The sequence below is a fragment of the Homalodisca vitripennis genome, chromosome 1 (assembly GCF_021130785.1).
Source record: "Homalodisca vitripennis isolate AUS2020 chromosome 1, UT_GWSS_2.1, whole genome shotgun sequence".
In the NCBI taxonomy this organism is placed as follows: domain Eukaryota; kingdom Metazoa; phylum Arthropoda; class Insecta; order Hemiptera; family Cicadellidae; genus Homalodisca; species Homalodisca vitripennis.
Window position 1 is genome coordinate 141751699 of NC_060207.1, and position 26662 is coordinate 141778360.

The following is a 26662-nucleotide window of genomic DNA, read 5'->3' on the forward strand; positions in this document are numbered from 1 at the left end:
CACGTCTATACTCAAATCAACAAACAGTAGGTTCTAAGTATTAATCTTAATATCACATATCATTTTTTTTATACAACAAACAGCTCTCTCTAGAAAATTTTCATCTCACCTCAAAAATATTCACCCTTTTTATAGCATCGTTCCAGGGGTCGACTCCACTCAATCTTCTAGAACCGGCCATCAACAGAGTTTATGTATACTATCCTTTAGGATACGGGCTCGATAAAACCTATACAATCTTCCAAACCCTACATACGCGTATATACACGAGTACGTGACAAACAACATGTTTGATCATTAGACTAGCTAATAACTTGAACATGTACTTGATTAAACACATACTTATTTAGGTCACTTTTTATAAGTATTTAGAATAGAACATTCAAATAAAGAGTGCATATATTAAATGAAAACAAGGAGAAATACAGGAAATGATTAATTTGTTTGATGCTATAAATTGATAAAGATAATAATTACATAAGCATGAAATTTGGTAATAATCACTATCCAATGGTGTATTTGTGTAACTGCTAGAGAATAAAGAGAATAAAAATATAAAATAAAGAATAAAGAGAAATAGAACGACCATACTACTAATTGATTATCCAAATATAAAATTTGGTTATTTTTGTAAAATTATTAATGTTTTTAATAGCTATAAAACTGCATATTATAAGTATGGTTATAAAGAGTCTTATATATATATTATATATATATATATATATATATATATATATATATATATATATATATATATATATATAATACGCTGTTAGAATTTTTTAAATTTAATTTTAAAGTAAGATAATTAAAAAAACAAATTAATAAATTTTACATTTTTTAGTTATTTACAAAGTAAACCTTAGAAATAAATAGTTTTAATAAAGCAGCCATAAACTCTTATCATCCAAAAAAGCGGCTTTACAAATTGTAAAACTATGCATCATTTAGGTTTAATGTTGCCTGTAATTAGCACTCTAATTTGGAATGCGACATACTATCATAATAGAAGCAGTAGGTCTTTGTTTAATTGTAACCTGCCTATTTTGGACAAGAATTAGGAGAAGAGTTATACTTTAAAAATAGCTTCATGTTGTGTACTAAACATATCTAGCCTTAGATCTTGTTTCAACTGTGTAAAAACTATATAAGTGGGGATTAATTGATTTATACTGTAAATAATATCTGCTGAAGACAACTATGATTCAGAATTAGTAAATATAACATATATGATGGGTCAAATTTTAAGATAATCTTCAATCTACTTTGCCCTGACTCTCAAACCAAGCCTCCTCTTATTAATTCCCTCTCATTTAATCCTGTGCCCTTCTATTAACTATTATTATCTAGTTGTTTCGATGTTCACGTAAGCGGACTCAAAGCTAATTATAGTTATTTACTAATTGAAACTACACGCATTGTATAAATTATCTTTAATAACATGTACGTTTAAGGGTTACCCAACGTCTAAAAATCTTATAATAATAGAAATATTACTGTCTCGCAGTGAAAAACGATCTCCATCACACCAAAAATACCTTATTATACCAATTAAGCCAATCGCACAAGTCTAAGACTAAAGAATAGCTTATATGAGTTGATGGAAATTATTATTAATATTAATTATTATTCATATTAGCTTGATTGAGACTTCAGTGTGTTCAAATATCGTTTTTGATTTAATAAATTCACTTTTTTGTATAAAATGTTCCCTTCCATGATCATTTACAGGTCGAATGTGTTATAAAAACTTCAAATTGTGAACAAAGGGTCAACACTCACAGGGTTATAAAAATATTTCGAAATATGCAGAATGACTGTTTCTTGTAAATGTTTCTTTCTTTCCGAAATAAAAATAAGATTGAAATCTGTTTTATGCTTTCACCATGATAAACGGAAAGGTATGACGGTAAAAAGTTATAGGAGGAAACCTTGTATTCACAATACGTGAGATGGGTTAACTATTCGTTACATAAAGCTCTGCAGGTCTATTGGAAAATGTGCATATTTCAAGTGCATCCTACAAGCCTAATAGTGATTATACTTAGCATTAAATATGCCAACCCAGTGAGAAATTTAGGTTTTAAGACTATTTCCATCCTATTTCTGGCTTCCATATGTATCCTATCTAATGATTTACTCACAACTACTCTGTTGGTGAACACCAAACTTTTTTCTTTAAAAGTGAACTAGAATTGAATTGAATTATGACTATAACAGTCTTTCAAAACAAAACTAATTTTACGGTACGCTTTAAAGTAAATAATTAATAATTCTATTTTAATAAATTTTAAACCAGTATGGGAAACTACTTAAAATCTGTGATTACAAAAGGGGTGTCTTACGACGTGCAGATGTGAAACCGCGATATGATAGGACGGTTTTATTGCGTTGCATTGTTGCCAAAAGCATATAAGTCCTATACTAATCGGCTGATGTAGCATATGAATTGTAAGGACGCACGTACTATCTTCTGAGACAGCTAGCGTTAATGACATTACCTCTATTGTAGAGCTTTCAACGATACAAAGGTCTTTTTCCCTCTTTTATAAAACTAGATTGCTTGCTGTTTTTTACTAAAGACTTTTATTAAAGTACGTTACTAAACAATCGGGTCAAGAATGACCAATATTTCAGTAATTTAGCTTTTACACACTCTCTTAATTAGAAATAAGTTAAAATGTTTACTAGCAATTTTAGTACCTAGAGTAAAGTACATATTTTATCTCTATTAGGAAAGACTATACCTTTTAGTATTTAATGTATAAACAAACTGAGTAAAACTTAGAATTGAATAAAGGCATCCAAAGTAAATTTTAAAACTAAACGGGTGTTGGTAACACATTCACCATTCGATTCATTTATTTCGAGAATAATAAAAAAACGAACAAAACAATTCATTGAGGAAACCGTAACAATAATATTGTTTACACATGTAGTCAAATACTTTAAAGAAATCGTCAAATCTTTTAAATAATTTAATACGAATTTATCCACTAGGGAAATTCTTACGTTTCTTTACATTCTTTAATTTGATCATGCAGAATAAAAATGTATATAATTTATTTATAGTATTACTATGTCAATGAGAACTTCACGTGATTGATCTGATTCTAAACCAAAACGACAAGACTTCAATAAACTTCCGGCAACAGATGTCACAGACATCCGGTGCTGTCGCTGTCAAAGCCGAAATTGTATCTGTTGCTAGCAGCTACGCCGCGCCGGATATTAAACTACTCATGCGGTATCGGCTTAAGAGTATCTGCTGTATCACGCTTGATTTGATAGTACACCAAAACAACACAACTCCAGTAAACTTCCGTCAACAGATGTCACAGACATCCGGTGCTGTCTCTGTCAAAGCCGAAATTGTATCTGTTGCTAGCAGCTACGCCGCACCGGATATTAAACTACTCATGCGGTATCGGCTTAAGAGTATCTGCTGTATCACGCTTGATTTGATAGTACACCAAAACAACACAACTCCAGTAAACTTCCGTCAACAGATGTCACAGACATCCGGTGCTGTCTCTGTCAAAGCCGAAATTGTATCTGTTGCTAGCAGCTACGCCGCGCCGGATATTAAACTACTCATGCGGTATCGGCTTAAGAGTATCTGCTGTATCACGCTTGATTTGATAGTACACCAAAACAACACAACTCCAGTAAACTTCCGTCAACAGATGTCACAGACATCCGGTGCTGTCTCTGTCAAAGCCGAAATTGTATCTGTTGCTAGCAACTACGCCGCGCCGGATATTAAACTATTCATGCGGTATCGGCTTAAGAGTATCTGCTGTATCACGCTTGATTTGATAGTACACCAAAACAACACAACTCCAGTAAACTTCCGTCAACAGATGTCACAGACATCCGGTGCTGTCTCTGTCAAAGCCGAAATTGTATCTGTTGCTAGCAACTACGCCGCGCCGGATATTAAACTATTCATGCGGTATCGGCTTAAGAGTATCTGCTGTATCACGCTTGATTTGATAGTACACCAAAACAACACAACTCCAGTAAACTTCCGTCAACAGATGTCACAGACATCCGGTGCTGTCTCTGTCAAAGCCGAAATTGTATCTGTTGCTAGCAACTACGCCGCGCCGGATATTAAACTATTCATGCGGTATCGGCTTAAGAGTATCTGCTGTATCACGCTTGATTTGATAGTACACCAAAACAACACAACTCCAGTAAACTTCCGTCAACAGATGTCACAGACATCCGGTGCTGTCTCTGTCAAAGCCGAAATTGTATCTGTTGCTAGCAACTAAGCCGCGCCGGATATTAAACTATTCATGCGGTATCGGCTTAAGAGTATCTGCTGTATCACGCTTGATTTGATAGTACACCAAAACAACACAACTCCAGTAAACTTCCGTCAACAGATGTCACAGACATCCGGTGCTGTCTCTGTCAAAGCCGAAATTGTATCTGTTGCTAGCAACTAAGCCGCGCCGGATATTAAACTATTCATGCGGTATCGGCTTAAGAGTATCTGCTGTATCACGCTTGATTTGATAGTACACCAAAACAACACAACTCCAGTAAACTTCCGTCAACAGATGTCACAGACATCCAGTGCTGTCTCTGTCAAAGCCGAAATTGTATCTGTTGCTAGCAACTACGCCGCGCCGGATATTAAACTATTCATGCGGTATCGGCTTAAGAGTATCTGCTGTATCACGCTTGATTTGATAGTACACCAAAACAACACAACTCCAGTAAACTTCCGTCAACAGATGTCACAGACATCCAGTGCTGTCTCTGTCAAAGCCGAAATTGTATCTGTTGCTAGCAGCTACGCCGCGCCGGATATGAAACTATTTGTACGATACAGGCTGAAGAGTGTATTTTGTATCGCAATTGATCTCACAATCTCAACACGGCGATATACGAGTAATGTTTATACAAAGCTTCCTGTTTAGTATTCATATGTTGCACTACAATATTCTAATGCTATTGCCTCATACATATGAAATGCATGCATATTTTACTCGTTATTTAGTGCCATTCTGATTTAAATTCACAAAACAACTGCTACGTAATCCAATGGAACAGCATCCTTTATTTACAGTTTGTTACTGGCAATGAATAATTTGAATGGATACTACGATATCTGATATTTTCCATATTACCGTGCTATATGGTTTGTAACATTTAAAGATGGTAAATGTTCCTAATCCTATTATTGGAACAGCATTGTTTATATGAAGTGCGTCTTATTCCTAGAGTACCTCTATGTTCTGCGTGACACAATCCCATTTTAATCTCAATATTGTTAATTGAATATTTATAAAATAACATTCAATAACATAAACTCATCCCAATTACTATCAACTCATCGACTCAAGTGTAAGTGTCGGATGTCAAGTGAAATACAATGTGTAAGAAAACGACAGTGTTCAAGTCCACATTGTCAGCAGCAGCTTCTCTCAACACCCTCTTCACAGAGCCCAGCGACCCCTCTCAACCTCTTCTACCAATGCTATCGTACACAGTTTTGTAAGTGGAAATATGTGTGAACATTTACCTCATCCACTCTCCATGATTAATTATTTGTAGGTTGTTGATTGAAACTATATTGAACAGATACTGTAATGTGGACTAAGTTCTCTCATTTACTGTCTTCCAAAATTATAATTTGAACCGTGATAAAAAATACTCTAATACGTAAGTGGTGCGTAAACCCACACCTCCTACATTTAATAATACAGACATGTAATGTTATTACTATTATACTTTAAAATTTCGTAATTAAATTATGTTTATAAACGTTTAACCGCGGTTTCATATTTCAATGCTTACAATATATCTATATTTCTAAAGTGTGTAGTTTATGTAATAAGAATGTCAGTTTTCAGAAATATTTCCACATTTTTTGCAACAAATTTACGAAACAACTTTACACAATATTTTATATACGAACAACAAAACATTAATGCATGTATATAGAATAAATATTTACCTTATATGCACTGTTAATGTGAAAAAGCTACACAAATGCAATAAGATGCGGCTTTTTCGGAGTAATTTATACTACTTTATTCAGGAAATTTCCCTTTTACAAAAAGCATAGATAAAGCAAAATAAATAAAGACTGAATCAAAGCCGGTATTGAGATTGCGCTTAAATAGATTGCCGGATATTATTTACCCTTTTACATATAGAGGGTTTAAATACAAAAAGAGATATCCGGCGGCGATACTAATTGCGCGATGACCTATCTCGTGTAATATGCAGCGACTGACTGCTGAAGTTTTACTGAAATGATACATAAATATTTAAATGAAATTTTATGCAATGAAAATAAATAAGGTCATTGATGAAAATGCAATTAATAGCTTTATATTAAGAAACTATAATTTAATATCTTGTATTAAGAGTGTTAAAATACATGCCTTAACTTTTCAGACTATAAATTTAAATTTAATTGTGCCACAAATCTTAAAAACAAACCACATATTTCAACATTTCATCTAGGCGCATAGAGAATGGACGGCCAAATAATTATGAGAAAATTCGATATAATAATGGTTACAAATTAAAGTATAAGCTTAAAGGAAGCACATCCAAAGACTGAGCAGTTGTACAAAGAATTATTAAGACAACTTTAAAACTTTTACAAGCAGTTAAAATATTTTTAATTTCTTCCAAGAGAGTACATCAATTTATTTTTATCTTCAGTAAGAAAAGATAAACGTCACTAATTGTAAGACATATAAACACACATGAATAGTACAGATATATAAAATTAAAATTTTGGTTGAAAATATTAAAAAAATAATCTATCTTACGGTATTTTCTGTTTAAAAAAGAAAATAACTTTTATTTCCATAATAAAATTGCTAATAGTCAAAATATAATACACATAAATATTATTAAAGTGTACAAATATTATTGTTCTTGATAAATATAATTTGAAGAATGAGAATTTTTGCCACTCCCATTATTGTCTGAGCCTTGTTGAATAGAGACAGGCTTCTTTCATCTTGTCTAAAAAATGAAAGAAGTTTTACGAGCAGCAAAACACTCCAACATCAAAGAAAAGCTCAAAGCTCCAGTAAGTAAACTAACGCCACGAAAGCCTTTGTTGGTTACAGATGAGCATAATAAATGTAATTTCTACTTGATATAGAGCTCGATGAGTAAATGTGTTAATAAAAATTGCAATTTGATTTTAAAAGTTATAATAGCTGTTTAGCGGTAGTTCATAGCTCAATAAAAACACAATGTTGTGTAACATGTTACATTTTACTCGAATATAAATGATGATGTTGAATGTATTTATATAAACTATTTTGAGATAATGACGATTCAAAATATTAATATACTACTGGAGAATACTGAGTATAATCTATATAAAATCTTTATTTATAATGCAAAATCTATATTATAATAGATTACGCTGTTGTATTGTAAATACAGCGCATTAAAATCACGTGTTACGTTTAAACATAATAAAATAACAAACATATTTAAAGTAAGAAAACTAAATTCAAGGAAGATTAAAACCAAATTTTAAGAAAGTGGAACTACTTTAATCATGTTTAATGTTTAAAGAAAAAACAGAAAACACTGATGATGAAACTAAAATTGCTGGGTTAAAATTGTACTTCTGTTTGCGCTCTGCACTCGTAATTACTATAGTTATAATGTTTATCAATTATAGTATAAACTTATTCCATAGTGTAATAAAATTTGCAGAGTTGTGAAACACGTTCATTGGAAGTAACAGGCATTGGGTTAGAAATGAGAACACAAGAAAGTGTGTGCAGAAATAATAATAGTAAATAAACGTATGTGCATTACAAAATATATTAATTCTGTATAATTTTGTAATAACAAATGAGTTCAGTATTTAGTAGTCGATTGGTACACTGGGAAATTGAAGAATGAAATCAATTTTCAAACGTATCTTCATACAAAAATGCTATTTACAATTGCATGAAAGACGAATTTTATTTATTTCCATTTGAAATTGTTTTTAGATTTAAGGATTAATACAGTTAGTAGATCTCAAATAAAATCTCGTGCAAGGGGAACCTATCACCTACTACCAGCTATATTGTACCTTTCTCCTTACGTGGATTTCCCGTTTATATATCAAAATGATACCTATACATATAAGCAATATAAATTATTGTATGTGAGCACGGAAGACAACCCAAGAGATGTTATGTTTGTTACTCAACTTGCCTTCAGCTCGCAGCTTGCCCCCAAGCCCCCATGATGTACGCTTGCAAATTCGGGGATAAGCGGAATTTGGTGATTGGTTAAATTCAGACATGAGGTTTCCAAATTTCATGTATCCGTTCTCGAGAATCGTACGGGTCGTAATGCTTCGCTAACGCTCAGCCAATTGATGTGTAGTGTATAATAATAATCAATAGATATCGTAGAACAGTTAGGTTATGTGTTCGCGAAATTAGAAGACAAGAAGAATTTGATGGTAACCAAAGTCAGAGATTATGTTTGTATATCATAGTTTAATTTTCCGGATTTACCAAAACTTTTGATTTTGACAGCGTTTTACGGCTTAACTGTTAGAGATACGACAATAAGTATCGACTGGACCTTTCTTGCGGAAATTTAATTTTGTTGTTGTGAGATTTGAGGTACGACGTCTGGTTTAGGTTGTACAACGCTGGGAAAAAAGTCTGCACTGGTCAGCTATTGTGAATGTTTTAGTGTAATATAATAAAAAACCGACCCTAAGTCAGTATTTTTAAGTTGTTTAGGGGGTTACTATTTGCTCAGGAGTTTATCTAGTCATACCAGGAAATTCCCGGGGGGGGGGTTAATGTTACCGGGGTTTAAGACATCAGGGGGTTTAATGTACTCAGGAGGTTATCTGGTCATACATGGATATTCCAGGGGGGTTTAATGTTACCTTCGCTAACGCTCAGCCAATTCACGATGGGCTCCAGTAAACGTATACTAGTCAGTCGTTTACGAAAGTAGGGTGTTTAATTTTAACCAAAGTTTCGATTTAAAGAGCATTTTACGGCTTAACCGTTAGAGATACGACAAAAAGTGACTAATCCTTTCTTGTAGAAAATTGAAAATTAAAGGAGGATTCTGCTATCTGATTTCATCTACGACCTCTGGTTTTGCAGTACAGAGCTTGGGAGAAAAGACTGTACTGGCCAACTATTGTGAATTGTTTAGTGTAAACAAAATAAAAACTACCTTTATCAGATTATTAGGCTGATCAGGGGGTCTAATTTAATTAGGAATTCATCTACCAGGAAATTCGCGGGAGGGGGGTTATGTTATCGGGGGTTATAAGAACGCGTGGTACTTTTCTGGGAAATGTGTGTCTGTGCTACAAAAATATGTGTACAGTAATTTTTATCAAAAAAAAACGTTGATCAGAGGTTACAATTACTTAGGAAATTTTCATTCCATACCAGAGTGTTGATAAGGAATTAATATTTCATTAAATTAATTAAAAAGCACTCTGCCTCTATCTACTATTAACGCTTAGCTAACTCAGCCAATTTCAAATCTGGGTTTGTATTCACTCGTTAACCTAGCAAAGCAAGTGTAATCGAAATCTGGAATGAATTACACAAATAATAGTCGAATATAAATTAAAATCTCTAAAAATGGCCAGTTCACGACAAATATTTTACTATTTAAGGCGATTTTTGGGCTTGCGAAAGGATATACGACAAAGAGTTACTGGAACTTTTTTGTACACCTTGTCATTTTATATTAGTGGAAACTTTCATATTTAATCTAAGACTGAAGGTTCGACCGCTATTCACTCCAGAAACAAAATTATCACGTCAAAATTACATAATATTAGCATTTATTAGCCTAAAAATTAAGATAGAGCAAAAAGCTACTGAACCTTTTTTGTAGATCGCTTCAATTACTAATCAAAACCATTTTTAGTTGTATTAGATAACCAAACAATCTCATAATGAACCCTCCATTCCTTGATAGTTAAAACAAAATGGGTATACATGTATCTACACTCTGTGAAATTTCAAAATCGTAGGAATTCTGGGATTTAGTTTGTAATTTTAATACCAATGAATTGTTCGACGTACAAAATAAAACATAATAAAATTCACTATGAAGAAAACATTGATACGTTTGAGAAGGTAATGAATATGTTGTATAAACTTAAAGAATTCTATTAAGAAATTACACACACACACACACACACACACACACACACACACACACACACACACACACACACACACACACACACACACACACACACACACACACACCATATAACAACCTATTAAACATATTTAAATTCTTAAGATCTCTCAATACCTAAAGAATAATTTTGGAGAATACATTTTTTTTAATTGTCTAGAGATGTATTGTGATATATCACATCTTATCCTAAGTATTTTAAGGCCATTATTTTAATAATTACCATTTTTAGGAGGAAAAATTGTAGCGCAAATGGATCTACACAAGATTGTTGTATTATGAATTTTGAAACAGCTAGAATAAATCAATAAGGAGCGATAAATTAAACAAACTATTCTATGATTTTGTCCCATTTGGAATTATAAAATCAACACACCGCTGTGTAATAAAGATTTCCATGAAAGGACAAAAAATACGTTCTTGAACAGACTTCCTAACGAAGGGAGAACGTACAAAGAGCAGAGCTAGTTGGCAGCAACAGGTCATCCCTTATTACTTCCCTCTCACCTAAACCTCTATTAACACCCTTTACCTTTAATAACCACCCTTACCTAGTTATTCCACTCTTCAATCCTCTCCTATGCTATTAAACTTGGGATTAATGTTTAATTGGTGGGATTAGAATTAGCCTTATGCTTCTCTAATAAAGTACGACAAATAGTAAATTAATGAGGATTCTTAAGTACATAAATGGCTGAACGGTAGTGAAGCCTATCACCGATGGAGCACGATATCTCGAAAACAAACTGACCTGTACAATTGAAATATTTTATGAAGGTTAATTTCTAGACAGGCAGCATTGGCTTTGGTTACGATGCATATGTCACTATGGAATACATCCGAGCGTCAGTAAATGTTGTTACATTGGTATTATGGACAACCATGACGGGAGCGACAAAATAGCAGAACACATAAATTTGTAAGCAAGCTCTAAAAAAATAGACAGTTCAAATATCTAAATATTTTTACCTCGGGACTGTATAGAGCAATATTTAATCAACAAATACTAACAGGTACCGCACTTTAGCATGAGAGTGGAGGGGGCGCAAAGCTTTTATCGTGATTGCTGAACTAATCATTAAACAATCAGCTATGCTTTCTATAACACAGGCTGCTAGGTTTTCGATAATCTAATGCTACCTGTTGTAAATATTATTTCAGTTATTTTCCTATAATAATTTAGAAGTATCTTATAATCTGGATAATGCTATAGGATTCGTGATAGTAATTAAAAATAGGAGTCATAAAATACATGCAATATATTATTCTGAATTCTTAAATAATTCATATCTAGGATAATATGCAACTTTAATCTGGGTCATATTGTTATATTTTGGTTTAGTCTTAGTATATTTTTAGTTCAGGTAACAACATCGGCAGCTATAAAGGGAAAAAGCGAGGCTATACTTACTCTTGCACAAGGAGTTGTCGAAACCACAGAGAGGGGTGTCCGGAGGGGGGTTCTGGCGCCCGCCTGCCCAGTGTATCCTCGTGTTCGGTACGTACTCTAGAGAGTGCTTCAGTCCAATGTAGTTGGCTACAACCTATAAATAATGAGTTATAATTAAAATTCACACGACCTGTCATGTACATTATTTATATTTATTATTGTCGGATGTTAAACAAACAATGGTATAATAGGAATTGGGACATTTCCCATATTTACGTAAAAGTTACAGAAGCTATGGCAAAACATGTCCGAAACTCTACTATCCTTTAAGACTTTCCATCGCCTAAAGCAACTTTAAACAACGATAAATGTAATACTTAAAATTAGCTTAAATTATTTGTTTTCCAATTTCATTTTCGATCTCAAAATTATTTGTACTTCAGTAAAAAATTTAGATATAATTCATTCAGCGCGGATTGCTCCTTTTATATTACACCCTTAGATTTAGATTACACCACAGTACAGTCTATATAAAATGCTAAAGGGGTCATGGTATATTCAGAGTATGGTAGACATATGTTCAAGTAAACTGCAAGTTCGTCGATCTTTATCCAAAAAAATCTATTTCAGTTGTAGAATTAAAATAATGGTCTGTCGTTTTTGTATTAAATAGGTTTTAAAGAGCCAGATCTGTTGAAGATAACAATTTCTAATATAACCATACATGAGTAATATTAAAATAACTCACGCAATTATTACAAACCTAAAAAATAAAGTAAATATCGGATTTAAGGTGGAAAGGTAACGGTGTAGCTGGAATATCCGAAGGGCATTGGGACAGTGTTACCATCCCTATCACGTTCTTAGTCTTAAGAAGTTCCTTTAATAAAAGTTTCATCTGATAAACCCCCCTCCCCACCGCTCCACTGCACTCACCAAAGGCTCCAAACTTCGCAATCACTTTTATATTTTCGAAGTGCCCTCAACAAAAACGTAATTTCAATAAATTGTTGAGTTTTAATTAAATCTCTTTTCTGTTTGGAAAAATATTCTTGTATATAGCATTATTACTTTGATTTATATAAAACATTTTAGAAAAATACAATGTAATAACTGTCAGGTTAGATTGGTGAATGATTTTGCTGAGCTACTTACATATTGCTTTATGGTTGGTGAGGTGAAGCCATTACTTTCTTAAACGGGAATCGTAAGTGTTTTTCAGGGAAGCAATTTGGATTGGTTCTAGTTTTTTATCTGTACATAAGTGTGTCGAAAAGCTCTAGTATTGAATTACTACGGAGCTAAAACTCGGTGGAAATGATTTTTTTTTCTAATATTGAGAAGGATCATATGAAATTTGTGCTACGAAAATGTTTAATTTGACAAAATCAACACACAGTTTGCTATCTTAATGTAGTTTTTATAATAGTAGAGTATTTTATAGCTCGTAGATAATAAAATTATACATAAAGTATCAACATTATAATTATATGAAAAGGATGATTAACGAAGAGGTCACTGTACAAAACAGTGATGAAATAATATTGCTTTTACAAAAAATGTAAAGTGATTAATAAAGACCTTCTCAAATGTACACAATAAACTGGAAACTAATTACTTTTCACTATCCTTGTGGCAAATACAACTGTTCACGATAGCCAGAAGTTATCATCCTAGGTTTGATCCCGGTGTGTGCACAACTTTACATATCTTCAGAATTTATACTATCTGACCTCCGCCCGAAGTTTACTAATTAAAGCTATTAAGGAAATAAACTTTTTGAGACTAGGGGTCCGTACTTTAAAAGCTCTAAATCCCACATATCACTATGTAGGTAACTTAATACTCATCATCATCTTAGCTTATTGACGATATAATAACAGATGTTGCCTATAAACTACTTATAATTCTTGCAATAAAAGAACTATTTCTGAATGAATTTTAAAAAGCAGGAATGAACATTGTTTTATAAATAATCTCAATAAAGTAATATTATCTCTGTTTTAAGATACCGCTTCTAGTTGGGTTACATTGTTTATAAAGTTAGTAACATAGGAAAAAGATTGGGAAGAATACAGATTAAAACGTACCTTATACTTGTACATACCCGTATTGAGGATAATACTTCTTATATTGATAAACAAGAAAACTTCCAAAATTAAATACTTAACCAATTTAACAAAACGCCTTTGATGTAGGTTTTAACGGTACATACTGCTGTCATCTCCGCCTAAGATATTTATTACATACCTTTTCAAGAAATATGGAGCGGAGTAACTTTTTTTCTTTACTAATCATCATTCAATCATTAAATATTAATAACTTTAAAATCGCGAAAAGTCAAAACTTTTAATAGCAACCTAATGTTGCAAAGTACACCATTGTTAAATCTTTTAAAACAATTTTTATTATTTGAAGGTTTTTCTTATATTGCCCAGTTTAATCATAACGCTTAAAAACATTATTTTACTATGTTTGTGGCAAATTAAAAACACTCATTACTGTTGTTAAAACACAGAAAAAACATTAATCTTCACTGATATAAAGTTAATTGGAACCAGGTTACATCTTACAGGTACTCTTGTTGTACAACGTACGTCCTTACCACAGTGTGCTGAGAACAGTACTAAAAGAGCCTGATTATTTAATATTTACTCTTGCATTGATTAGTGCTTTACAAATCATTATGTGCTTGTTTCAAGTGTTGCATAACTATTCCGCTTTATTCTAACGGAAGTATCAAAGTGAGTTTTGATGTGCGTATAATGTTGGGTGAATGTTTTTTTTGGGTGAACTATGTAGCTACTGCAGTATTACAACGCTTCTAATTCGTACTAATCAAACTGTTGACTAAAAGTACTTATGCAACTTGGTTTACTTGGCTGTAGTAACCTATGCACAAAGTTACCCAGAGCAAGATTACCATTCTTGAATGGCGTTCCAGTTATTGGCCAATCGTGTTCGCTTAACTGTTAGTATTCAAACAGAAAAGAACATAGAGGAGAAGATTGTAAGACCTGCTAAGGATGAATAACCCCCAAACATTTTGGTAGGTTTTATGATGAATCCTCACGATTCAGTTAGGAGGTTAACTTCTGATTCAGCAGTGACCAGCTCTACGGTTTGGAAGATTCTAAAAGATATCAAGTTCAAACCTTATCGAATTTCTTTACATTAGAAAGTCCAAGAATATGTAAACCTTACCCGAATGAACTTCAGCATGTGGAAAAGGGAACAACAATATCGGTTATTTTTGTGTGTACTCATATAGTGTGATGAGGCAACGTTCCGTAGCAACGAAGAAATAAATAAGCATAATATGAGGTACTGGTCCATTGAAAATTCCTACTGGATGAGAGAACTTGACAGACAGAGGTACTGGGATTTAAACACATGGTGTGGAATATTTAGCGGCTTAGTTATTGGTCCACATTTCTTCGAAGTTAATTTGAATGGTGTCATGTACAACCATTTCTTTCAAAATATTCTTCTGGGATTGTTAATGGTACTCCATTAAACACACACACTCGTAAAAACATGTGGATTCTTCAGGATGGGACTCCATCTAACTATATATCTAATGTCTGCCAAACTCTGGATGTCAAACAATATCCTGTCAAGTGCATTGAGATCAGTGCATTTCCCGTCAAGATCGCCGCACTTAACTTGTTTCGAGTATTACGATTTGTTTACAGTACTCTGTCTACAATAATTCCTACAAGTATCAACGAAGTGGAATCTTTTAGTGCTGAAGAAATATTAAATGCAGTAGAGAACAGAATTAATAGGTGCTTGGAGAACGATGGTCACTTTGAAAAACTGTAGCTAAGGTATTTCCCAGCATGTTATTGCTTTTGTAATAATAATCAGGTTAAATTTTGTGTAGTATTTTATTTGGTATAGGACAAATTTCAATAACTAACATACTTAAATGTCTTGTTTTAATATGTTTTTTGCTATTAGACTGCGCATAATATAAAAAAAACTTCAAATACAACACATATGATCTTAAAAGGGTTTTAAAACTGCCTACTTTTCAACAAAAGTTACTGTTGAAATTTTTTAATTAGAAAAGAAAGAAAAATGTTACACCACTCAATATTTCCTAATAGGGTATGTAATAAACATGTTAAAAAGTGGTGTACCTAGGGATTAAATGGAAATGACAGGAAATATTTACTGTTAAAACCTACATCAAAGGCGTTTTGTCACACTGTGTAGATAAGAATAAACACAATATTGAATTTTCTGCACTAAAATACACAAGGTACATAGACCTTTAAATGAGGTATCACAAGACCTATGTTCCCTTTTGAAAACTATCCAAAAACAATCCCTACACTCCCAAAAGTTTCATTTAGGGAAGTTTTTCTGGTTTAAAAATAACTTGACTGAACTCTTTTGGTAAAAAATGGGGGACCTGTTTAAAGAATTATGAAGCTTGGTTTGTTTGGCTGCAATACATATTACACGGGCGTTTCATACATTTCAGCAACATCAATAAACAATAATAAACTTAATGTTCGCTTTCGCTTATAATCACACCAGCTGGCATTTTAAAAATAGATTATTAATAACATATTTGCATCACCAAAATGTAGTTTTAACATACTGTGATAAAAATCCATTTATTCACCAATGCATTTATTATAGAAGTTCTTTCAACTTTCGATCCCATTTGGGTGGAATTCGGGTAATTAAATCGTTGAAATTATTAATTTAAAATCGGTTATCCCGGCATTTTCTCAGTTTATTTGCAAAATTTAAGTTTGATCGAGTAATGAAAAGTGGTTCAAATTAATCAATGTTTACTTACCCCTTCTAAGCTAAGAGTAGGAATTTCAAAATAGTCTAAAATGTGAATATTCTTTTACATAAGTGAATACAAAAATAATTTGATTTAAACGTGAGGAAACACCAGTTGTATTGTTTATTTTTAAAGCTATCCAAACAAACGCAGGATGAAAATAAACTTCTACAAAAGCTTTTTTATCTCCTGCGTCCTAAAAGCCCAGTAAAATGGTCAGCCTCTGATCAAAGCCTTGCGGACAACGTTTACTCTGGCTGAAATAATTAAGAGCGACAGTTTTGTTTGCAGCGAAACGAAATTGAACTTCCATGGCCACAGTGGTCTTAAAAGGGTTTTTTGTTCATATGTTTGATGTTTTGATTAGGTGTTTTCAAGGGTTTCTTTTTATGCTTGTAAAACCAAAGTTTAAATTTACAATTTTGACTTGTTTAACAACAGTAAATTAAGTTATGCAAGCTATTTTCTGAGGGTGCACTAGAAAACGAAAACGTCCCAAAAATTTGCGTATGCAATTATATTTCATTGATAGCTTAGTGACTTAGATATATTTGTATATTAAATATTACTTTAATATTTGTTATGAAACGAGCGTAAGAAAATTCATGATTTCGTAATTTATAAACACTATTTTAAAATTTTTGGATGAAGATAAAAATAGTTTCATCGTTATTTCATATAATAGTTACTATGTTGATTCAATAAGGGATGACATGTTAACGTACACTTTACTAGAATATAGAATCCCGTTATTGTATATATATATATATATATATATATATATATATATATATATATAAGATTATTTATATTTATTGTGTATGCTTCTTCCATAATTTAAAATATCACAGTCCTGTAATACTGTCAGAACATAATTAGATTTATTTTTGTAAAGTGTGTCATTTAGGCTTCATGTTCTGATTATATTTGTAAAATAAAAAGACATCACAAAAATATAAACTAAAATTGTGTTTGATTTTTTGTTTTAAATTTATAAAATTTTAAATCTCTCTTAACTCACTTTTATCAAAGAAGTAATTTACAAGTTACCAGAGTTGATCAGGTTCACACGTGTTTATCATATGAATAAAATATAATAAATTTATTTTAAGCTTTCTATAATGCATTCCTCGAGATAGATCCAATTTAATATTTGGTTTTACACACAAACGAAAAGGCAATCTAATTCACATTTGACTCTAGTGTATGATTTATAAGGTATGGGTATAACTGCTGGCCGAGGTTTATAAATTATGAGTAACGGCCGCCACTGGGGAAAATTTAGTGACAAACTGAAATGTATTATGTTCATTTTGCAATAAAACCTAGTTGTTTTATAAGGTTAGAAACATAGATAAAAATTATTTACTATATTAGCTTAAGTTTATTAGTAACACGATTATATTAAATGTTAAAGTTAGTAGCAGTCATTAACATTTAAAGAGTAGTAATTAAAATAGCTGTATAGAATTATATTCCATTTATTTCCTAATTTAAGAATTCTGTTTTGTGATTTAATTTAAAGAGTTGTAAGTACCATGACTCTTTTGAATTTAAAATTTTTTCTGTTTTAAAGACATGTTTTTTTATGCATTGGATTTTGAAAGTAACTTATGAAATACAAATATTATGATGATGCAACTTTTGACTTACTTACTTGTTGTAATTAGTTAATAAGACTTTTTTAGTCACAAATATAAAATCCATTCTGTAAGTTTTAGATTCTTCTGTCATATTTCCATTACAAACTGTAACATTTTTATATGAAGCTGTTCGCAGTTCGATATAATGCTTATACTTGTTTGCGGTTGTTACACATTTAATATTTTAAAATATGTATTCTTTAATTTTAAATATCAACAAATTAAACATAACGCAATATGTAATTTTTAGCATTAAGCATTTTAAAAGCGAGTATTAAACAAATTAAAAATGTATCAAAAACATTATTTACGTACAACAAAAAGTTCCAAAAACTTATAGAAATACAATAAAACAGTGAAACCAATCTCATTGATTTAGAATGAATTCATTTTTTTGACATATAATGAGAACAAAAACTTTAAATATGAAATTTAAGAATTGAAGAGAACTACACAGAATAAACTATAATCTAATGTAAAATATTAGTTTGAAGCAAGGGGAACATATTACATTGTTCTTTCTATCAACAAACTGTTATCAATGCAAAACTCATTTTTCCGTTCTCAATTTGAAACATCTCTTACCTTAAATTCAGCAGTCTCTGGGTCCATATCCAGCAGTGAGTAGTCTGCAATTCGGTCACCATTTGCATCTATGTTTACATCTCCTGTTATGCCTGCAAACATAGAAATATGCACTACTATGCATAGCTATTTGGCCGTTTGTATCCTGATAGCAAATAATTCGCTTTGCTGTATTAATAATTATTTACCATAATAATTAAGGAACCTTTTTGTAGGTTTTAAAAAGTATATAACTATATTTGTGAATATATATTATATACTACCATATAAAAACATAATAGCACCTGTGTGTGTGTGTGTGTGTGTGTGTGTGTGTGTGTGTGTGTGTGTGTGTGTGTGTGTGTGTGTGTGTGTGTGTGTGTGTTTGTGTTCGCGGGCACGAGGGTATGAGCGTACGCACGCTTGTGTGTTTGCATTTGTATGTTAATCACGTAAAAACTGAAATCACCGATCATACTGAAATGCTGCAGTGTACATTCCACTGGTTCCTAAAGTTGCATTAAAGCAAAACAATATTATTCATAGAAAGAGATTGTTTTAAGTAATCTTCTGTTTGTTATGTGTAAATATTGTTTGACGACACCAAATTTGTTTGATCGTTGCAAAAAGGTAAACTCAACCGTGGAGTTGGGAATATAATACACTAGAACCAGAAGTACTCATACACGTTGAAATACTACGAAATTGCGTGCGAAACCGCGGATAGCTGCTGGCTTTCTATAAATATACAAATATAACATACGTTTAATAAAATTTAATATTTTTAAAAGTATTTGGGCTCTTTGTTAAAATAAATGTTTGATCTAAAATCAAAATTGATAGAATGGAAGTTTGATAAATACGTAAATAAATCCGTAAACTTTTAAAGTTTTTTCAAAATATAACAAGGGAAATTAATTTTGTTGAAATTTGAATTGATTTAGAATTTTTTTACTATTTCGGCTACTGACTAAAATTTAAATTATATATGGATTAAATTATACATCAACTTGATTGAAACTAGTTACAACACATATTATGCTAAGAGGATTAAATATTAACTGTGGACTTGACTTACTATGGTAATGTACTGTGTTGTGTCAAATATGTTTCATTATGTTTCAAATTCATAGATGAATACGCTACGTATAATTCTTTCAGAAATACGTCCCTTCAATTCATTCTAGATTCTACCTAACACACTCCTTCTACAAAAAGATTTTTTGGATTTTATTATATTGTTGACTAGATTGTTAAATGTCACCTACAAATTGATATTTTAACTATAACATTGAAGTTTGGTTTATATCCCCATATTTCCTGTTTTAACCCTCAAGTAATTATTTAAATAAACATTGTAAGTATTATTTCAAATAATTTGCACATACACATTGTGCAATAAATCACATTGAAACTAATATGAATACGAGGATGACTACTATGTTGATAGGAATATGAATGATATCAAAGACATATCTGCATTTATAATTGAGGCGAGCTTTACGTCAATGTTCCGCACATTAAAATTGTTATGAATGTATTACATAGATGTCAATAATCTCAAATATTCCTTTAAAGCATTTGTTTCTTGATATCTTTAAAACATTAGATCAATCAATATACATTAAACATTATAGAGTGGATTGATGATACATTCAAATTTCACACAAAATGTATGGTTCTAATGTTCATTTGTACAGTGGTGAACGAGTAATCCAACATAAGGAGTCCTCCAGGGCAGCGGAGGTTCATATCCTGTCCCGCCCTGAGGACTGTATTATTACTGTCTACCTCACACAGTATACATACTCGCTCTAGTAATGAGACTCTAGTCTCTATATTAAAGACTGTATTAATAAGTATATATATATATATATATATATATATAATATATATAATATATTATATATATATATATATATATATTATATATAAGGTAAAAATATTGTTTGCCAACTTAATAATAGCTAGACTCTAAACTGTTATTAGTTATAAGAAACCATTGAAAATAACGACCATATATTTTATTGTTCTTATGCAAATTAAAAACTGCATGCACAATATTTACTAAAACAGTAAAAGTATATTCCTGAAACTTTTGAAACTTGTAATAAATTTCCTTCGCAAATATTAACTTTACACAGGAGTAAGGGGGTTTAAAAGAACGATCTCGTTAAGTTCCTTTGTTTGATAGCCATTGTTCTCGCCGACAAGTTTACATAGTTTGATCGAACACGTGATGAGACCAATGTTGGTATAACTGCTGATTGGATTTTGTATCATTAGAGTTAATCCTTGCTATAATAAAATATTGTCATCTTTCATAAAGAATTTAGGAAATCCACAATAATTAATTACATATTTTTTCATTAAAATGAGATTTATTTCAGATGTGCAGTTGCTTTCTAATAGCAAGGAAATAACTAACCATCTGAACTATGATCAATATTTTGGGTTATCATACAGTCGGTTATTCTGTTTAGTTAAAAAATTTAAATTTACTAATTTAATAAATTAAGGATTCTAGTTTTTTGAATCTTTTGATATATTTTACAGCGTATAATCTGCAAACATCTCTAAGTAAGTAAGAATTAATATCGCAACCGAAGATAAATACAAATATTCTACAATACTATAATATTTTAATTACATAATGAAAAAAGGACGATATTAATTCTTAGTTTGTCAAAAACTTTTAATTTATCGCTGAAATACAAGTAACGCTTTCTCCACAGGCATTCTGAAATAAACAGTAGTTTTCTAAAATTAAAGGCTTTTAGTGGACGCAGGTGATGCCTCTCATTGTGGTCGTAGTTTAAGAAACCTTTAAGTGCGTTAGGCAACTAAAACAACAATAAGGTAGCAATAATTAACGTTTAAATAGTTTAATGTCCCAGAGATATTATAGGGATATACGGCAAAACAATAAAAATAAAACGTAAATTACACCATTCTTATAGAAACTACAGAAGATAAGTTAATCGTGATGGGGATACGGTCGCGAGGAGCCTCTATCGACAAGAAAGTTCGTAAAGAGCTATGAGGAACAACATAGCTTCATAATGTTCAACATATATGAGGAACGTTGCGAACCAGTTGCGGCCAGATAAAGGAGCTATGACTTGTATGTTATTGTCACTCAGGATGTGGTTGAAGTTTATTCTTTTATTTCTTATACATGCAACGAAATTAGCCAAACATCATAATAATCAATCACTGAGTTTGATCCGTCTCTGAAATAAAAAAAAAATACGTTTATAATAACGTCTATCATCGTGTATGATCACTTCACAAGAGATATGGAATTCGTATGAACAAAGAGGTAGAATAAGATAACTACCAGAGCTGCAGGAGCTACACGTATCATCCAGCCATCTCACGTTTGGGAGCTGGGTGTATATGAATAAGATTTAATTATTCATTTCCGAAACTATGAAGATCCCATTAACAATTTGTTTCTGTTTATGTTTATAGTAATGTAAAATATGATCATTTCAGGACTTACAGAATTTCCAATCATATAAAGAGTGCCATGAGACAGAAGATAGTGTTATCCTTTTCGAGTTATTAACTACTCATATTATTATTAATGGCATATTTTATTGTTAAAATTTGATGTTGATGTCCTAACATAGAAATAAATTCAGAAATAAATAAAATAAATTTGTAATGACGAATTTCAACAAGGGGAATAAGGTATTCCAGTTGCAATTAAGGTGACGCTAAGGAAATGAAAGGAGTAAGTACAAGCCTACCCACTGGAATAATTACTTGTGGTTTGAAACATGTTAACTGAGTTATATATTTATACGTATGAACGAAGTCAATCTAGACTATATGTTTCTGTGTAATTTCTGAAATAGCTTTAAAGGAGTTCGATTAGAAAAACTGGAGCATATTCTCCGATTTTGTGGATCCCTTAAATATAATACAAATATATATTATTAATACCTTATACTTTTTTATGCATTTGGTGGTTAAGTATAAAATTGAAATTGCTACCTAAACCGTGTGCAAGCTGCGAAGCTCCGATGCATTATTGAAATCTAATTTCAAGCAACAGTTAGGGCAGAGGTAAGCAATTAAATGGAATTTATTGTGGATACCAGTGTTTGATTTATAGCTATTCATGGCTAATATCTCTTATACTTTTGGGATCAGTTAAAATGTGTCACTTAATGCAGTTACTAAAAATACAAATATACCTTCAAAGGTTCGATTCCACATGCGGCGAGTGATGCTGAGGCCGTCTCGCTGACTCCCGCCTGACTGCAGGGTTTCGTTCAGCGCCACCGAATACAGCAGCACGGCGTCGTAGAAGGCAGTCACAAACGTGCTGACGGAACCGAACGTAAAGTTAAATTCTTCCTCAGCAAGCCGCTTGACCTGCATTAAAATACAATTCTTTGAAGCCATTCAGTTTATATTTTACAAGAATACGATATTTGAAGCAACTACACTTAAATACTGTTCTAGTGTTATTTATTTATTTGATAAAAAATCATTTAAAAATGAGTGATTTTCTACAACCAATAATATTAAGTACGTAGTCTAGACCAAAATGATGTAATTGAGTTGACAGAATATAAAAAGACAGCAATAACAGAACTGGTATACATTCAATGTCTCAGTGTTCATTGTTCGGACTTATTTAAATTTGATAAATAAATTAAATAGCACCATATAGTTATGGGAATGAAACACAAATTTCAAAATATTTTCCACATACGAAGTGTTCAAAGAATATTCCCAAGTGAACGTTATTCACGGTGCTGTACGCTTTTATTTCCCATTTTATTTTATGTAAAAAATATTTATCCATTCCCGACAACAATTCCTATTTTTAGTATATAAGTTGTATTACAGGGCGATAGCTAGCTTTCTATCTTGGCTAAATACTGAATACTTGCCTGCTAATACAACGACAGCAGCTGAGCTGCTAAAATGTGTAATATTACTTTTTTCTTTGTAAACTATTAAAAAAATAAAGTAAATTTGTATTTTTATTTTGTAAAAGTTAATTTTAGCTGTTCATAATGCTTGGAGAAAATAATTGATTTTATAAATATTATAGATGCAACGTGGTAAAAGTAATATAACACACATCAATAAAACATAAATAATAATTGCAACAAAACAAACTATGAAATAATTCTGTTACAACACTAAAATACGGATATAACTAGTGTATAGAACCACAGACAAATGAGCATGAAGTGATAAAATTGACAACATCTAAATACAGTAAAATAGTTATCGCCATAATTGTGTATTGCTTTAATAAATGTTTATTATAATGTAATATTATTTTGACGCCAAAAAATAACATAAATCTAGTTCTTGAAACGTACACTAGTGTTTTATAATTGTAGCAAAATAAAGATGTTCAACTTCAGACATAACTTGAAAATGATCCAATGTCAACAATTAACTGTAAACAAAATATGAATGTTTAAAGATAAACGCTTAAAATAGGATAGATAATTTATTTACCTCGTAACTGAAATTCCTGTAGGCTTCGTTATTAGGTGTTCTGGCGGTAACTGTAAGTAGTGCCGTGTACGCTTTCCTAGCCCTGGCGTTACGTTCGTCCGTATCCCCCTTGACATACCAGGGGTTATGTCGGTTCATGCTACAACAAACAAGAGAGAGCCCATGAGTACACCTTACGGAACGCCAATCACAGTTGTCAGACTGATGTCCATCGCAGGTTGGGAGTTGGAGCGCAACAGTCGGCTTTATCCAGTAGCTGGCTGGTTCTCGGCCTCAGTGGTTAATTAGGGTTGATCTTAACAATTAACACCAATTAGACTGCAAGGCTTCAGTCTGACTGAGACATAACTTGGCCAGTTATTAAACTCGATTTTACAGCCGAGCTAAACAAGTTCAATTATAATTTGTGCACACAATAATACGATTTTGTGTTGCGTCTGTCTGTAATAAAATTAAGAAAAGTCATCGAAAATTAAAAGTCGAATATATGGTTGTTAATTCCCTATTACACTTCGAATTTACTTGATCTGACAGCAATATGTGATAAAGTTCTGATATTTTGAAATACTACTGTAGAGTTGGATGTATGTTGAAAATTAGGATGTTTTCAGCATAGTAGTATTATAATGTTAATAGGTTCGTCAAATATAGGCTACCTCGGAATATTATTAAATCATTTGAACCACCGTAAAGTTTACAGATCAACATCTTACTTTGCTATAGGGTTTACACAGAAACTTGCTTACATTATAAAGTTTACGATCGATTTTGAGAGTTATATACAAATTCTTCTTAATATGTGCGACAATGAAAAGCTATGACTCGTGAAATTCGTTCCTTAAGGAGTAACGTGAATATATTACGAAGAACCTAAATGCTAATGAGTGAACAATTTGTGTAAATATAATTGCCTTATACGGCAATTAAGCTGCAAATTATCACTGTGGCAACTCATAAGTATTTATGAAAGCTGAGTAAATAATAAAAATTTAAGTAACTGAGTCACGAATTCTACGTTGAATTTATTTAGTAGTGTGGATAAATTATACAAGGAATATTTATCCATTCAAACTATGAATTCACGATGCTGTTTTCCACTAAAATCATTACAATTCAATGTTCTGCAATAAAAAGTATTGAGGGAATATTAAATCGAAGAAAAGTAGTAAAACATTAGGATGTAACCAATAAAGTTGTAGTTTGGTTGTTCCAATTAAATTGGGTATTCGAACAAACTAAACTTGGATTTTGGTAGGGCTGTAAATAAATTATTTAGATCTCAGTGTAAGTAGCTGTTTTATTGTAGTTTTCACTGTGGCGTCTTTGGGTTTCAGTAATGAGACCCAGATTTGATTCTTTGTGAAGACAATAAAGTTGAGACGAGATTATAAAGTATAATCTCACTTTATGACTGCTCAATATTGCTGAAATATAATACACTAATATGAAAACATTTTTGGTTTGCAAACCCATGTCCTTTACAATATGGTACTCATTTTGGAAAGAATAATGTATTTTGTAAAGTAAAACGTCCATGGTTCGAAAGACTTCATAAATTAACATGTAATGGAACGTGACACTGTTTATTAACTGAATTGAAATGGCTTATTAAGGATTACTAAAGTTTGTACAGCATATTCAATAAAAGAATAATAGGTTCGGTTACAGTCATTTTAAAAATTATGACAATCATCGTGTTTGTTTCTATTGCTATAATGTATTTTAAATAATGTAATCTACCCTATTAAAATAGAAAAATCAACTTAATAGCCCTAACATTTTATTGTGAGTGTAAGTAAGAGTAGAACCTTTAGACATAACTCACTTTAAAAACAAAGAAGCAGATATATGTAGCATTTTAAAGCATTTACCGACCAGTGACCTTTACCTACCATAATCTCTCAGTTTTGTCCAGTCATTCTACCAGTTTGCATCGTTCTGATTTTAATAAAATATATATAACTTACTTCCTTTTGATTTGCTGCGTTATTTTCAAATCAGGAAGGTAATTCTTAACATACAAAAACCATATTACCTAGAACTCAGGATGAGCCGTTTATACAAGTTCCGAAACAGATACATTGTGTATATTCGGCTCTATACTGTATCTGTTCAGAGCTAACATTGTTTTGCTTTTGTACTCTTATATGAATATCTTATAGTACTAGTGCAATGACAAAAGATTTTACTATATCCTGTCATGAACATATTTTTGTATTTCAATTAACTAGTCTACACATGTACGGTTTATTCCACTACTATACATTTTTATAAAATTTGTTAAAACAGTTATTGTAATTGATATATATATATATATATATATATATATATATATATATATATACTGTATATATATATATATATATATATATATAGTTATATTTAAATGATAAGCTGTAAGTTTAGATATATAGTTAGATAAATATTGTTGAATAGGTGAATTGTTGCAACGCTATACTATGTACTTTAACACTGGTATAAGTACATTCTTTTTGACCAAAATTTGCTTGCATGTTACGTATATAAATATTGTGTATTTTCTTGATCTGGGCAAATAGACAAACTGAAATTTTACGA

The 26662-nt window shown here is 31.5% G+C and overlaps 1 protein-coding gene across 3 annotated transcripts in view; it reads right to left on the bottom strand.

Moving 5' to 3' along the window:
• LOC124372502 (atrial natriuretic peptide receptor 1) overlaps positions 1–26662 on the bottom strand; it is an 884633-nt gene that overhangs the window by 209583 nt on the left and 648388 nt on the right. For all 3 annotated transcript variants that reach the window (XM_046830913.1, XM_046830916.1, XM_046830906.1), the window contains 4 exons: positions 24086–24224; positions 22798–22978; positions 18614–18705; positions 11600–11732 (listed from right to left, as the gene is read on the bottom strand). In XM_046830913.1, coding sequence (XP_046686869.1) covers positions 11600–11732; positions 18614–18705; positions 22798–22978; positions 24086–24224 — 545 coding nt within the window. The remainder of the gene's footprint in view (positions 1–11599; positions 11733–18613; positions 18706–22797; positions 22979–24085; positions 24225–26662) is intronic.